The sequence below is a fragment of the Xenopus tropicalis genome, chromosome 9 (genome assembly GCF_000004195.4).
Source record: "Xenopus tropicalis strain Nigerian chromosome 9, UCB_Xtro_10.0, whole genome shotgun sequence".
Classification (NCBI taxonomy): domain Eukaryota; kingdom Metazoa; phylum Chordata; class Amphibia; order Anura; family Pipidae; genus Xenopus; species Xenopus tropicalis.
In genome coordinates this window covers 5780896-5797399 of record NC_030685.2, presented here as the reverse complement: position 1 = coordinate 5797399, position 16504 = coordinate 5780896, and the positions used below count along the sequence as shown (strand labels likewise).

General features: G+C 46.2%; 1 protein-coding gene across 1 annotated transcript in view; it reads right to left on the bottom strand.

Annotated features, from left to right (window-relative positions):
• stx1b (syntaxin 1B) overlaps positions 1 to 14808 on the bottom strand; it is a 32917-nt gene extending 18109 nt beyond the window's left edge. Inside the window, 1 exon segment of the mRNA NM_001102876.1 lies at positions 14361 to 14808. Coding sequence (NP_001096346.1) covers positions 14361 to 14390 — 30 coding nt within the window. The 5' untranslated portion in view covers positions 14391 to 14808.
• Between the last annotated feature and the right edge of the window lie 1696 nt (positions 14809 to 16504).

Genomic DNA, 16504 nt, shown 5'->3' with positions numbered 1-16504 from the left:
GTACAATATCATACATTAGTTGCTGGCATTACTTTTCAGCAACTGTGCACTGTGCACCCTCTAGTTATACCACTAACAAGCCATATTGAACAGCTAAAGATGACACCCACCCTGCCTTGCCCCGCAGCATCTGCGGCCTGAAGCCACACCGTCCTCTACAGGCAGCCGCAAATCGAGGCCCCGGCTTCAGACTAGCTCCCGTCGGCCATTGTATGGCTCTCACGGAATTACATTTTAAAACATGTGGTGTTTATGGCCAAAAAGGTTCCCGACCCCTGATTTAGTAGGAACAATAGCAACTAATGTATCAAACTGTAATAGTATAGGCAACCAGGCTAATTAAGCTTAAACTGGGAACCATAAATGGGGGAAGGAGAAATAAATTATACATTAAGGAATTACAGGGGAAGAAAGAGTAGTAGAATAAAAGGAGGGGTTAGAGAAGAAATAGGAGGGTGGAAGAAGGGGAGGAAGGAAGGATGAAGAGAGTAAATGGGGGAGAGTAGGAGAAGGGCTGGAGGATGGGAGAGAGGAAATAAAGTGCCGGCATGGAAGCATTGAAGGAAGAAAGGAAGATGTATCGAGGTATGAGAGAAGTAAGAAAGGGAGAATTGTATGGAGAGGGAGAAGGTGAAATCATAGAGATGTAGAATGATAGGATGTAAGATATCATGCAACTGAAGAAGCACAGTGGGTGGTAATAAATGATAAAGGCTGGGATGGGGATTAAGGAAATGAGTAGGGTTGGACTGGAAGGGAATGAGGGAAGAGGAATGGGCCTATTGGAGGCAGAATGTGGAGAAGAAAGAAGACAGAGAAGAAAGATTGGAACGAAGGGAAGGAGTAGGGAATAATGTAAGGAAGTATGGGAGGGATAAGCTATTAATGAAAGGAAAGAGAAGCAGGGAGGGTGGAATGAAAGGATGGAAGGTGTATGACGAGCAGAGGGAACAGTATAATATTAATATCAGGCAGGCAGAGAAAGAGGACATTAAGGACCAGGCTAGTAGGTGAGATGAAAGGGGTAACCAATGTTATTCCTAAGCACAGGGAGCTGCCTCCATCACCGCCTCTTTACAGCTCCACCAAGAGGAGAATCCCCATGCCCCACCCAGCGTTCCTTAATCAATAGCAAGAGGCTGAGAAGCCACTAAAGCCTTGACTAATGCATTGCTAATAACCAGAACCCCCTCCCACCAAGCGCTGATCAATATCCTCTCTCCTTCCACCACGGCAGCTGCTGGATTTCACATTCTGATCAACAGATCAATAATCAATGGAGCAACGCTCCACGTCACCCATCATTACCATCAAGCTCTTACGTGACCAATGGTCACATGGGTGCTTTTATGGTGCCGCATATATTGGAAGGGACACAGAAGATCTGAGAGCCCAGATTAAAGCTCCCGCTGACTTATAAAAGCCTGACATTGATTGACAGGAGAAGGTGAGAGGTCAAGCTCTGACGACTTTATATGAAGCAGTGACGGCCACGGTGGTCCCTAAAGAGCATCTGCAGCAGCTGCCTGGTCAATAACTGACATGGATAACCTTAAGAGAAGCCTATAAAGCACCATATGTGTCACCTACATGTGACTTCTCACGCGACCCTAAGATGAACCCCCAAACTCAGTGACATCATAGACTGACAATTATAACGCCATTATCCTAAAGGGAGACATTAACTAAAATGCTAAGAAAAATTCAGTCCTACAGCTACAGACTTCAGCAATGCCTTGTGTTAATCAGTATTAATTGATATGTCTAATGAGGCAAACTTGTATGACTTGCCTTAATCTAGCCTTACGTGGTCCATCACGAACCTTTCAGACCAAATGTAAAAATCCTGTTGGGCAAGGGCCACATTGGCACATTGATGTGACCTCACCCAGTGGGTCACCTTTGGCCGCAGAATGATCTGATCTGGATCAGTTCAACCAACTTGGTGACCTCCCCAATCAAGCAGATCTTTAATTAAATGGTCTTATGAAGGACAATGTAGCCCACAACTACAATCATAAAGGATAATATCTAGGAGGGTCCAAACTGCCGTCATCTTGGTGTTCCTCAACTTAAGTTGCCAACGGCCAATGGCTACCAGGAGTTGCTGGGAGTGGAGCTACAGCTGGAGGGTCAGAGGCTGTAACTTGCCTGAAATTTGTAGGTTAAGAGCTTCAAACCAATAACAATGAATATTCTGTTCTAAGCTTCTATTCATCTAACATGTTCCCTACTGAAAATTCCAAAGGGGTCCATTAAACCCGTCTAGACTTCTAAGGTGACCTCTATGCTCCAAAGTCTATGAGTAACACTTTTGTACTGTACAATTGGAAGTAGCCATCTTGAAAGGAAGGATTCATTGCTCATAAAAAAATACGTTTATCAGCTCTTATCTGTTACTCCAAAGAAAGAGGGTCCATTACAAGCAGTAGCCAGTCACCCATCTACAGTGGCCTGCCTATCAACTGGGAGACAAGTCAACAAGTCATTATTTCCCAGACTTTTTAATCACCCATGGCTCCCTCTAGTCTCCTATTCAGTGTCTGACTGGCCCACCAGGATACCAGGAAAACTCCCGGTGGGCCCAGGTGTCGGTGGCCCTCCTGCTCCTGACCATTTGGCCTGTTTCATGGCCATTCCCTATTTCTGAATGGGATGAAGAGGAGAAATAGATGGAAGAATAGATGCTAGCGTGTAAATAAAAGAGACTAGGAGAATAAAGAGGTTGGGTGAGGAAAGGAGGAAAAATTTTTGGAGAGTGGCCTATGGTCCAAGGTTTTCTGGTGGGCCCCTAAGGTCCCAGTCCGACACTGCTCCAGTTATAAACCTATACAACCAGGGTCGGATTGGCCTGCTGGGATACCAGGGAATCTCCCAATGGGCCTAATGGTAGGGCAACTTACATAGATTGCTATTTCCATCACATGTTATATTAATACCATGCAATACATTTACATTCCGATGGTTCTTGAGGTGGCCATACACTATTAGATCCTTCCACCTAAGGTGGGCAATATCAGAGTAATAACAACAATGGGAATAGGACCCCTCGTAGTGAGAAATGCATCAATGGGCTGATGTGCTCCTGCCTGAAACCTGCCCGATCAACATCTACACGATTCAGATGGTTCTTAAGGTAGCCATGCACTATGAGATCCTTCCACCTAAGGTGGGCAATATTAAAGTAATCACAACAATGGGAATAGGACCCCTAATAGTAGGAAATGCATCAATGAGCTGATGTGGTCCTGCCCGAAAACCTGCCCGATCAACATCTACATGATTCAGATGGTTCTTAAGGTGGTCATAAGAACCCATAGATTGCTATTTTCATCATGTCTTATTAATACCATGCAATACATTTAAATTCCGATGGTTCTTGAGGTGGCCATGCACTATGAGATCCTTCCACCTAAGGTGGGCAATATCAGTGTAATCACAACAATGGGAATAGGACCCCTCAGAATGAGAACTGCATCAATGAGCTGATATGGTCCTTCCCGAAACCTGCCCGATCAACATCTACACGATTCAGATGGTTCTTAAGGTGGCCATACACTATGAGATCCTTCCACCTAAGGTGGGCAATATCAGTGTAATCACAACAATGGGAATAGGACCCCTCAGAATGAGAACTGCATCAATGAGCTGATATGGTCCTTCCCGAAACCTGCCCGATCAACATCTACACGATTCAGATGGTTCTTAAGGTGGCCATAAACTATGAGACCCTCCCACCTAAGGTGGGCAATATCAGAGTATTCACAACAATGGGAATAGGACCCCTCGGAGTGAGAACCGCATCAATGAGCTGATGTGGTCCTGCCCGATCAACATCTAACCGATTTTAGGCCGGACATCGGTCGGGTGGTCCCATAGGGGGGCCCCATACATGGGCAGTTAAGCTGCCGAATCGGTCTAATGGACCCAAATCCATCTATAGAATGGGCCTTGGGAGTCATGTTCTCTGTTGGGCCCTAGGAGGCCTAGTCTAACACCGCACCCTACTGTATCGGATCAGTAATAGTATTGATCGGCTGCCGGTTACTTTCCTACATTCCATTGCTATCTCTCATTAATTATTAGCAGAACTCATACCCATAGATATTTCTAAACAGTTAACTGCCCAACGACTGAAAGTTAGACGGAGGCGCCACTATTTATATCCTGCACCAATGACTCCATCCCGCGGGCTAATAATAGGCGGGATAAAGAACGATCTCTCAGCGCTGTAGTGACAGCCAGACTGTAATAAATATATAAATGAACATAAAGCAGCTGAAGCTCCCAGATTCAACCTTGGGCGGCTGAAATCCAAGTCAATGCTGCGGCCATTTTGTGCCGCATCACGAATGATGTCATTGGCTCCTGTCGATGACTTCACAAGAAGTTGGCTGAATACTGATAGGACGGTGACCTAGAAGGATATTGCCATGGCCTCTACAGAGCGGAAGAGGGGGCTCCTGGAAATGGGGGCGGAGCCCACAAGCCCCCTCTGTCCTGCTCCAATCAAGCGTGTTCTATTCAACTGCAACCAAGAGAAACAAAGGGTTACGTAGAAGGCAAATAAATCATGGGGCAATCCAATAAAAGCCATGGCCGATAAGGGCGAGGTTAGCCAACGTCCCACAATGCAACACAGAGGTCGTTAGATCATAACTAGTTCTATATAAAACAACTGGTATTTTCAGTGTACTGTTCCTTTAATTTGCAGTGGGGGGGGGGAGGGGGGAGAGAGGCATCATGGGAGCATTACTTGCTGTAATGCATATCTCATAATTAATACATGAGCTCTATACAAGTAACCGGGTTATAGAGAACGGCACGTGCCCCATTATGTGCTCAGGCGGCACTTGGGCAGCGCTGACTGCCGCTTTCCCATTCCATCGGCCCTTTATACACAGTTTGTGCCTCATTGATGCCGATTGGCAGAACATTTCCAGCCAAATATGGCGGCTGCTGCTCTGATTATTATGTGCCATAAATATTGTTTACACATCACTGATTATCCCTAATTACATGTATTTTACTAACGACATCTGCGTATATTTACTTTATTGCATGGTTGCTGGGTATCGGCACCGCCGCCACACCTGCGGGCACTTTAACAGCCGAACCCCCGAATCAATCGTAAAAGATTCGGCCGAATGTGTAAATTAGGAGAGGGAAGGGTTAAAGAGCGGAAAAACGTTCAACTTCCGCGTTTAGGTGACGTCACGTGATCTTAAGGATTCGGTTCGGCCGGGAGCGTGGGTTCCGCCAAATCCGAATCCTAATGAAAAAGGCCCAATCTTGGCTGAATCCCTAACCCAAACCCTAGAAAGAGCTGAATAAGCCCCGCCCCTAGAAAGGCAAACCGGCACTTAGAAGGTTAACCAATGGCTAAATGCCCACTGCAATCAGTCACGGCTGACTGCCAGTCAGAACAAGTGCCCACGTGCCCCAAGCCATGTACCGACAGCTGCCCCCACCCCCTCCATAAAACATTCATTAAATACCATATTTACTGACTGTCAGCCCATGTCCAATCCCCTTATATAGGAATACAAATCCCAGCATCCTCAGCCAAGAACGTTTGGGCGTTTGAATTCGCTAGAGCTGTGGAGTAGCAGAGCTGACACTTAGTGCCAAGTAGTTTAGAAAGCATGATTCCTCGGGTCGGACCCCCCAACTGATACCAACAGAACCAAACCATGCGTAACATTTGCGGCCAATGAAGGCGGACAGGAAACCAAAGACAATAGTTACCCAAAGTGGCTGTTTCTTGTTTATAGAATTTAACATAAACGTCATCTCAGTAAGTGTCAGCACTCACTGCCAACTCATTCCCTCAGTATCATTTACCCTCTGTTTAGGATTCTAACTGGTCTGTATGAGTGTGGGTGGGGCTCAGTAGCTTCAAGTTTGGTGGGTAGGCATGATGGGTATGTTATGGGCACAGGTCCCGTCCCATTGGCTCTGGTTATAACCTTCAGTGACCCTCACTGGTCTGTATGAGTGTCAGTCACTGGTCTATATGTGTATTAGTGTCTATTAGAGCTGTCAGTATATTCAACTATAAGTAACGCTCTTGGGTCTGTATGAATGTTACTGGCGCTGTCTGGTCTGTATGACTGTTACTGACGCTCTCGGGTCTGTATGAATGTTACTGACACTCTCTGGTCTGTATGACTGTTACTGACACTCTTGGGTCTGTATGAATGTTACTGACGCTCTCGGGTCTGTATGACTGTTACTGACACTCTTGGGTCTGTATGAATGTTACTGACACTCTTGGGTCTGTATGACTGTTACTGACACTCTCGGGTCTGTATGAATGTTACTGGCGCTCTCGGGTCTGTATGAATGTTACTGACGCTCTCGGGTCTGTATGACTGTTACTGACACTCTTGGGTCTGTATGACTGTTACTGACACTCTTGGGTGTGTATGAATGTTACTGGCGCTCTCTGGTCTGTATGAATGTTACTGACACTCTTGGGTCTGTATGAATGTTACTGACACTCTTGGGTCTGTATGACTGTTACTGACACTCTCGGGTCTGTATGAATGTTACTGGCGCTCTCGGGTCTGTATGAATGTTACTGACGCTCTCGGGTCTGTATGACTGTTACTGACACTCTCCGGTCTGTATGAATATTACTGACGCTCTCGGGTCTGTATGAATGTTACTGACGCTCTCGGGTCTGTATGAATGTTACTGGCGCTCTCTGGTCTGTATGACTGTTACTGACACTCTTGGGTCTGTATGAATGTTACTGACACTCTTGGGTGTGTATGAATGCTACTGATGCTCTCGGGTCTGTATGACTGTTACTGACACTCTCCGGTCTGTATGAATGTTACTGACGCTCTCGGGTCTGTATGAATGTTACTGACACTCTCAGGTCTATATGACTGTTACTGACGCTCTCGGGTCTGTATGAATGTTACTGACACTCTTGGGTCTGTATGAATGTTACTGACATTCTCGGGTCTGTATGACTGTTACTGGCGGTCTCGGGTCTGTATGAATATTACTGACACTCTCGGGTCTGTATGAATGTTACTGACACTCTCGGGTCTGTATGACTGTAACTGACACTCTCGGGTCTGTATGAATGTTACTGACACACTCGGGTCTGTATGACTGTTAGTGACACTCTCGGGTCTGTATGAATGTTACTGACGCTCTCGGGTCTGTATGAATGTTACTGACGCTCTCGGGTCTGTATGACTGTTACTGACACTCTCCGGTCTGTATGAATGTTACTGACGCTCTCAGGTCTGTATGAATGTTACTGACGCTCTCAGGTCTGTATGAATGTTACTGGCGCTCTCTGGTCTGTATGACTGTTACTGACACTCTTGGGTCTGTATGAATGTTACTGACACTCTTGGGTGTGTATGAATGCTACTGACGCTCTCGGGTCTGTATGACTGTTACTGACACTCTCCGGTCTGTATGAATGTTACTGACGCTCTCGGGTCTGTATGAATGTTACTGACACTCTCAGGTCTATATGACTGTTACTGACGCTCTCGGGTCTGTATGAATGTTACTGACACTCTTGGGTCTGTATGAATGTTACTGACATTCTCGGGTCTGTATGACTGTTACTGGCGGTCTCGGGTCTGTATGAATATTACTGACACTCTCGGGTCTGTATGAATGTTACTGACACTCTCGGGTCTGTATGACTGTTACTGACACTCTCGGGTCTGTATGAATGTTACTGACACACTCGGGTCTGTATGACTGTTAGTGACACTCTCGGGTCTGTATGAATGTTACTGACACTCTCGGGTCTGTATGAATGTTACTGACACTCTCAGGTCTATATGACTGTTACTGACGCTCTCGGGTCTGTATGAATGTTACTGACACTCTTGGGTCTGTATGAATGTTACTGACATTCTCGGGTCTGTATGACTGTTACTGGCGGTCTCGGGTCTGTATGAATATTACTGACACTCTCGGGTCTGTATGAATGTTACTGACACTCTCGGGTCTGTATGACTGTAACTGACACTCTCGGGTCTGTATGAATGTTACTGACACACTCGGGTCTGTATGACTGTTAGTGACACTCTCGGGTCTGTATGAATGTTACTGACACTCTCGGGTCTGTATGAATGTTACTGACACTCATGGGTCTGTATGAATGTTACTGACATTCTCAGGTCTGTATGACTGTTACTGACACTCTCGGGTCTGTATGACTGTAACTGATGCTCTTGGGTCTGTATGAATGTTACTGACACTCTCGGGTCTGTATGAATGTTACTGACACTCTCGGGTCTGTATGACTGTTACTGACACTCTCGGGTCTGTATGAATGTTACTGACACTCTCGGGTCTGTATGAATGTTACTGACACTCTCGGGTCTGTATGACTGTTACTGACACTCTCGGGTCTGTATGAATGTTACTGACACTCTCGGGTCTTTATGACTGTTACTGACACTCTCGGGTCTGTATGACTGTTACTGACACTCTCGGGTCTGTATGAATGTTACTGACACTCTCTGGTCTGTATGAATGCTACTGACACTCTCCGGTCTGTATGAATGTTACTGACACTCTCGGGTCTGTATGAATGTTACTGACACTCTCGGGTCTGTATGAATGTTACTGACACTCTCCGGTCTGTATAAATGTAACTGACACTCTCGGGTCTGTATAAATGTTACTGACACTCTCAGGTCTGTATGAATATTACTGACACTCTCGGGTCTGTATGAATGTTACTGACACTCTCAGGTCTGTATGAATATTACTGACACTCTCGGGTCTGTATGAATGTTACTGACACTCTCGGGTCTGTATGACGGTTACTGACACTCTCGGGTCTGTATAAATGTAACTGTCACTCTCAGGTCTGTATGAATGTTACTGACACTCTCAGGTCTGGTTGAATGTTACTGACACTCTATGGTCTGTATTAATGTTACTGACACTCTCAGGTCTATATGACTGTTACTGACGCTCTCGGGTCTGTATAAATTTTACTGACGCTCTCAGGTCTGTATGAATGTTACTGATGCTCTCGGGTCTGTATGAATGTTACTGACGCTCTCGGGTCTGTATGAATGTTACTGACACTCTCGGGTCTGTATGAATGTTACTGACACTCTCGGGTGTGTATGAATGTTACTGACACTCTCGGGTCTATATGAATGTTACTGACACTCTCGGATCTGTATGAATGTTACTGACACTCTCGGGTCTGTATGAATGTTACTGACACTCTCGGGTCTGTATGAATGTTACTGACACTTTCGGGTGTGTATGAATGTTACTGACACTCTCGGGTGTGTATGAATGTTACTAACACTCTCGGGTCTGTATGACTGTTACTGACACTCTCGGGTCTGTATGAATGTTACTGACACTCTCGGGTCTGTATGACTGTTACTGACACTCTCGGGTCTGTATGAATGTTACTGACACTCTCGGGTCTGTATGGCTGTTACTGACACTCTCGGGTCTGTATAAATGTTACTGACACTCTCGGGTCTGTATGAATGTTACTGACACTCTCGGGTCTGTATGAATGTTACTGACACTCTCGGGTCTGTATGAATGTTACTGAAACTCTCGGGTCTGTATAAATGTTACTGACACTCTCGGGTCTGTATAAATGTTACTGACACTCTCGGGTGTGTATGAATGTTACTGACACTCTCGGTTCTGTATGAATGTTACTGACACTCTCGGGTGTGTATGAATGTTACTGACACTCTCGGGTCTGTATGAATGTAGGATGATAATGAGACACTCGGGTCAGTACCTGTATAAGAGACAGCTCTGTAGGGAATACATGGGACAGTATGAATGATGCGGATAATTCCCACGCTCACACACTGACTGTGATTCCATCAGTTCCATCTCTGCAAATCCCATTATCTGCCACATTCACACCTCACTGCACCGGGGCCTCTCTCCTCCCCCCACAATCTGGCCAATCAGCTGAGGCACAGCCAATCACCTTCCTACAATCCATACTCAGGTGGCACAGAACCAATCCCATGGTACCTCCCTACAATCCATACTCAGGTGGCACAGAACCAGAACCAATCACATGGTACCTCCCAACAATCCATACTCAGGTGGCACAGAACCAGAACCAATCACATGGTACCTCCCAACAATCCATACTCAGGTGGCACAGAACCAGAACCAATCACATGGTACCTCCCTACAATCCATACTCAGGTGGCACAGAACCAGGACCAATCACATGGTACCTCCCAACAATCCATACTCAGGTGGCACAGAACCAGAACCAATCACATGGTATCTCCCAACAATTAATACTCAGGTGGCACAGAACCAGAACCAATCACATGGTACCTCCCTACAATCCATACTCAGGTGGCACAGAACCAATCCCATGGTACCTCCGTACAATCCATACTCAGGTGGCACAGAACCAGAACCAATCCCATGGTACCTCCGTACAATCCATACTCAGATGGCACAGAACCAGAACCAATCCCATGGTACCTCCGTACAATCCATACTCAGGTGGCACAGAACCAGAACCAATCCCATGGTACCTCCGTACAATCCATACTCAAGTGGCACAGAACCAGAACCAATCCCATGGTACCTCCGTACAATCCATACTCAGATGGCACAGAACCAGAGCCAATCCCATGGTACCTCCGTACAATCCATACTCAGATGGCACAGAACCAGAGCCAATCCCATGGTACCTCCGTACAATCCATACTCAGATGGCACAGAACCAGAGCCAATCCCATGATACCTCCGTACAATCCATACTCAGATGGCACAGAACCAGAGCCAATCCCATGGTACCTCCCTACAATCCATACTCAAGTGGCACAGAACCAGAGCCAATCCCATGGTACCTCCGTACAATCCATACTCAGATGGCACAGAACCAGAACCAATCACATGGTACCTCCGTACAATCCATACTCAGATGGCACAGAACCAGAACCAATCACATGGTACCTCCGTACAATACATACTCAAGTGGCACAGAACCAGAACCAATCACATGGTACCTCCTTACAATACATACTCAAGTGGCACAGAACCAGAACCAATCCCATGGTACCTCCCTACAATCCATACTCAGGTGGCACAGAACCAGAACCACACTGTACCTTTCTGAAATCCATATTCAGTCTGCATGGTACCAAACTCACGGTACCAAGCTTCACTCAGCTGACACAGAACCAGCCCAAAGTTTCCTGGGGGGGGGGGGGCATTCATGGCTTAATATAAAGAATCATGTGGTCTAAACTATTACTCCCAGCATCCCCTATTGCACTGGCCTGCCAACAGCTAATGATACAGCTCAAACCAAGTGTCCCTCATCCCCAAAATACCCCCAATCCCCATGTACCTCCCCTGAGCAACTCAGAATCTCACTGTATTCCCCCCCCCCCAGTGAAAGCTCAATTATCTATCATTCCATCTCAGGAATCGTCCCCCATCATTCATCACCTTGTAATTGTCCATTCTTATTTGCCCCCCCACAAAACCAAATACCCTGATGGAAGGCAACAAATAGACAGCACATAGGCACAGGGGTGGAGAGGGGGGCACATACACACATGGGGGTTACTGGGGGGGGGGGCAAGTGATCTCTATACCCCGCTGTGAGACCAACCCCCTCTAATAAGGCCCAATGCAGTGATGGGGATAATATTATGGATAAATGGTAACTTGATTTTTTTCTACTGGAAACCAGTATGTCAGTATATCAGTATCACTCTGTAATCATCTCAGGGGGCCTTGAACCCATGTTACACCCCCAAAATCTACAACCAAAAACCCCTTATTGTTATTGTAACACAGAGCAGCGCTACAGCCGGAGCGGGGCAAATGCACGCAGCATACTAATGTATTTACCCCCAGCCCGAGCCGGGCGCCCAACTACTGTACCGAGCTGTACCGAGCTACTGGAATATGGAATATGTATTCCATATATATATATATATACACACATACAGAGATAGGAATAAGTCACACACACAGATAGGAATAAGTCACACACAGAGATAGGAATAAGTCACACACACACATATATACACACACAGAGATAGGAATAAGTCACACACACAGAGATAGGAATAAGTCACACACACACACACACACACACACACACACACACACACACACACACACACACACACACACACACACACACACAGATAGGAATAAGTCACACACACAGAGATAGGAATAAGTCACACACACACACACACACACACACAGAGATAGGAATAAGTCACACACACACACACACACACACACAGAGATAGGAATAAGTCACACACACACACACACACACACACACACACACACACACACACACACACACACACACACAGAGATAGGAATAAGTCACACACACACACAGATAGGAATAAGTCACACACACACACACAGGGATAGGAATAAGTCACACACACACAGAGATATGAATAAGTCACACACACACACACAGATAGGAATAAGTCACACACACACAGAGATAGGAATAAGTCACACACACACAGAGATATGAATAAGTCACACACACACACACACACACACACACACACACACACACACACACACACAGAGATAGGAATAAGTCACACACACACACACACACACACACACACACAGAGATAGGAATAAGTCACACACACACAGAGATATGAATAAGTCACACACACACACAGAGATAGGAATAAGTCACACACACACAGAGATAGGAATAAGTCACACACACACACAGAGATATGAATAAGTCACACACACACACAGAGATAGGAATAAGTCACACACACACACAGAGATAGGAATAAGTCACACACACACAGAGATAGGAATAAGTCACACACACACACAGAGATATGAATAAGTCACACACACACACAGAGATAGGAATAAGTCACACACACACACAGAGATAGGAATAAGTCACACACACACAGAGATAGGAATAAGTCACACACACACACAGAGATAGGAATAAGTCACACACACACACAGAGATAGGAATAAGTCACACACACACACAGAGATAGGAATAAGTCACACACACACACAACTCCATGCACGACCGCAGGCAAATGAATGGGATGAATGGAGTGACGGTTGCACAAACGTATGCAGGCATGCAAATTCTATCCACGCTCCGACGCACCAGCAGGAACGCATTCTCACATCTGGGCATGAAACGCACAGTGCCGCAGATACACACACACACAACAAAGAATAGGACAAGCCATAGGCACACAGCAGCAGCCATCTATAGGGAATACACACAGCATCATTGAATGAGACAAGATGCACACACACACACAGCAGGCAGCCATCTGTAGGGAGAGGAGACACACACACAGCAATGCAATGAGGCACAGACACACACACAGCAATGCAATGAGGCACAGACACACACACAGCAATGCAATGAGGCACACACACACAGCAATGCAATGAGGCACACACACACACAGCAATGCAATGAGGCACAGACACACACACAGCAATGCAATGAGGCACAGACACACACACAGCAATGCAATGAGGCACACACACACAGCAATGCAATGAGGCACACACACACACAGCAATGCAATGAGGCACACACACACAGCAATGCAATGAGGCACACACACACACAGCAATGCAATGAGGCACACACACACAGCAATGCAATGAGGCACACACACACACAGCAATGCAATGAGGCACACACACACACAGCAATGCAATGAGGCACACACACACAGCAATGCAATGAGGCACACACACACAGCAATGCAATGAGGCACACACACACAGCAATGCAATGAGGCACACACACACACACAGCAATGCAATGAGGCACACACACACAGCAATGCAATGAGGCACACACACACAGCAATGCAATGAGGCACACACACACACACAGCAATGCAATGAGGCACAGACACACACACAGCAATGCAATGAGGCACACACACACACACACAGCAATGCAATGAGGCACAGGCACACAGTGGCAATAGGTGACACAAGACACACACACACACAGCGGCAATGGGTGACACACACCCAGCGGCAATGGGTGACACAAACCTGCACAATGGCAATGAATGACATAAGGCACACACACATATAAAATATACAAAATCCAATGAATGACAGGAGGCACAAAGACACGGATGACACAAGCCACACAGCCATGGGGAGGGCAGAGCAGCCATAAATCAGTCAGACAGAGACCTGCAATGCACCCTTCCATTTCCCCCTCCCCCCACCCCCACAGGGAAAGGGAAGGATAGTGGGGGGGGGGGGGGGGGGTGCAGGCAATGGGGTTGGGGAAGGCAGGGGATGAAGAGATAAAACGCCGGGCTCCTTACGCTCCTCAGCTCCTGGGTCCGATCCCTCATGCTTCCTGCGTGGAAATTGCACCTCGCTCAGTCGCACACCAGCTCTCCACCTTCTGCTGCTCTGCAGGGGCCCCGCTCCCCCCCACCCTCCAGGAAAATCACGCTGCCCTCCTCTTCCAATCCCCCAACTTGCCCTTCTTCTTCTCCCTCCTCCTCCTCCTCCTTCCTTGTCCTTTTTGTGTCAGCCTTTCCCCGGCTGAGCCCCCTCTTGTCCTTCCCAGGTCCCCTTACTCTCTCCTTCTCTCCCGGAGACTCCCCCTATTGCTGCAGAGTCCGGGGAGGGAGGGGGGGGTGAGGGAGATTCGGCTGATTGTTACCCCCGGGCAGGGGCAGTTAGGCTGGGGGGGGGGGGCAGAGGGCAGGGAGGGAGGCAATAAGGAGGAGCAGAGGGGCAGAGGAGTCGGGCACAGGGAGTCGCAGCTCAGGGATGCTCTGCCGCTGCCGCTGCTGTTGGTGCTGATGCTGTTGGTGCTGATGCTGTTGGTGCTGATGCAGCAGAGGAGGATGCGGGAGAAAAAGACCGAGAGGGGACGGGGAGCAGACTGGGGAGGGGGAGGGAGTCTGCGCAGAGGAGCCCCGAGGGATCATGGGATTTGTAGTCTCTGAACGACCGGCATCTGCAAAGCATATGTTCCAGAATAGATCTCTCGGCGCTATGTATATCCTGGGTGTGTAATAGGGAGACGGATTTAGCTACATACACTGGCTGGAAATAGCACATATAGCTATATACACACCTCTATCCGTCTGTCTGTCTATATACATACATTACTAACTGCCTGCTGTATATATATATATGCACAATACATTACTAACTGCCTGCTGTATTATATATATATGCACAATACATTACTAACTGCCTGCTGTATTATATATATATGCACAATACATTACTAACTGTCTGCTGTATTATATATATATATGCACAATACATTACTAACTGCCTGCTGTATTATATATATATGCACAATACATTACTAACTGCCTGCTGTATTATATATATTTACACAATGCATTACTAACTGCCTGCTGTATTATATATATATGCACAAGACATTACTAAATGCCTGCCGAATAATAGATATATACACAATACATACATAACTGCCTGCTGTATAATATATCTATCTATCTATCTATCTATCTATCTATCTATCTATCTATCTATCTATCATCTATCTATCATCTATCTATCTACCTATCTTTCATCTATCTATCTATCTATCTATCTATCTATCTATCTATCTATCTATCATATATCAGTCTGTCTACATATATTACTAACTGCCTGTTGTATAATATATATATATATACACAATACATACATAACTGCCTGCTGTATAACCTATATACAGTACATATATATACCAACATTACTAACTGCCTGCTGTATAGTCTATCTATCATCTATCTATCTATCTATCATCTATCTATCTATCTATCTATCTATCATCTATCTATCTATCTATCTATCTATCATCTATCTATCTATCTATCTATCTATCTATCTATCTATCTATCTATCTATCTATCTATCATATATCAGTCAGTCTATATATATTACTAACTGCCTGTTGTATAAAATATATATACACAATACATACATAACTGCCTGCTGTTTGAGGCGGCATTGGTTCAGCCAATTGGAAATGGCTAGGGGGCAGTTAGAGATAGCTGGGGGCAGTTAGAGATAGCTGGGGGCAGTTAGAGATAGCTAGGGGGCAGTTAGAGATAGCTAGGGGGCAGTTAGAGATAGCTGGGGGGCAGTTAGAGATAGCTGGGGGGCAGTTAGAGATAGCTAGGGGGCAGTTAGAGATTTCAGTCTCAGTTTCAACTGTTAATGAAGGGGTCAAATAATAAATTTGGATATCATCAGCATAGAGATGGGATATAGAGCTAAATGAGTGGATAAGATCTCCCAAAGACAGTGTGTAGGGGGAGAACAACAGCGGCCCAAGTACAGAGCCCCCGCATTAGGTACAGAGCCTTGGGGTACGCCCGCATTAAGTACAGAGCCTTGGGGTACCCCCGCATTAAATACATAGCCTTGGGGTACCCCCACATTAAGTACAGAGCCTTGGGGTACCCCCACATTAAATACATAGCCTTGGGGT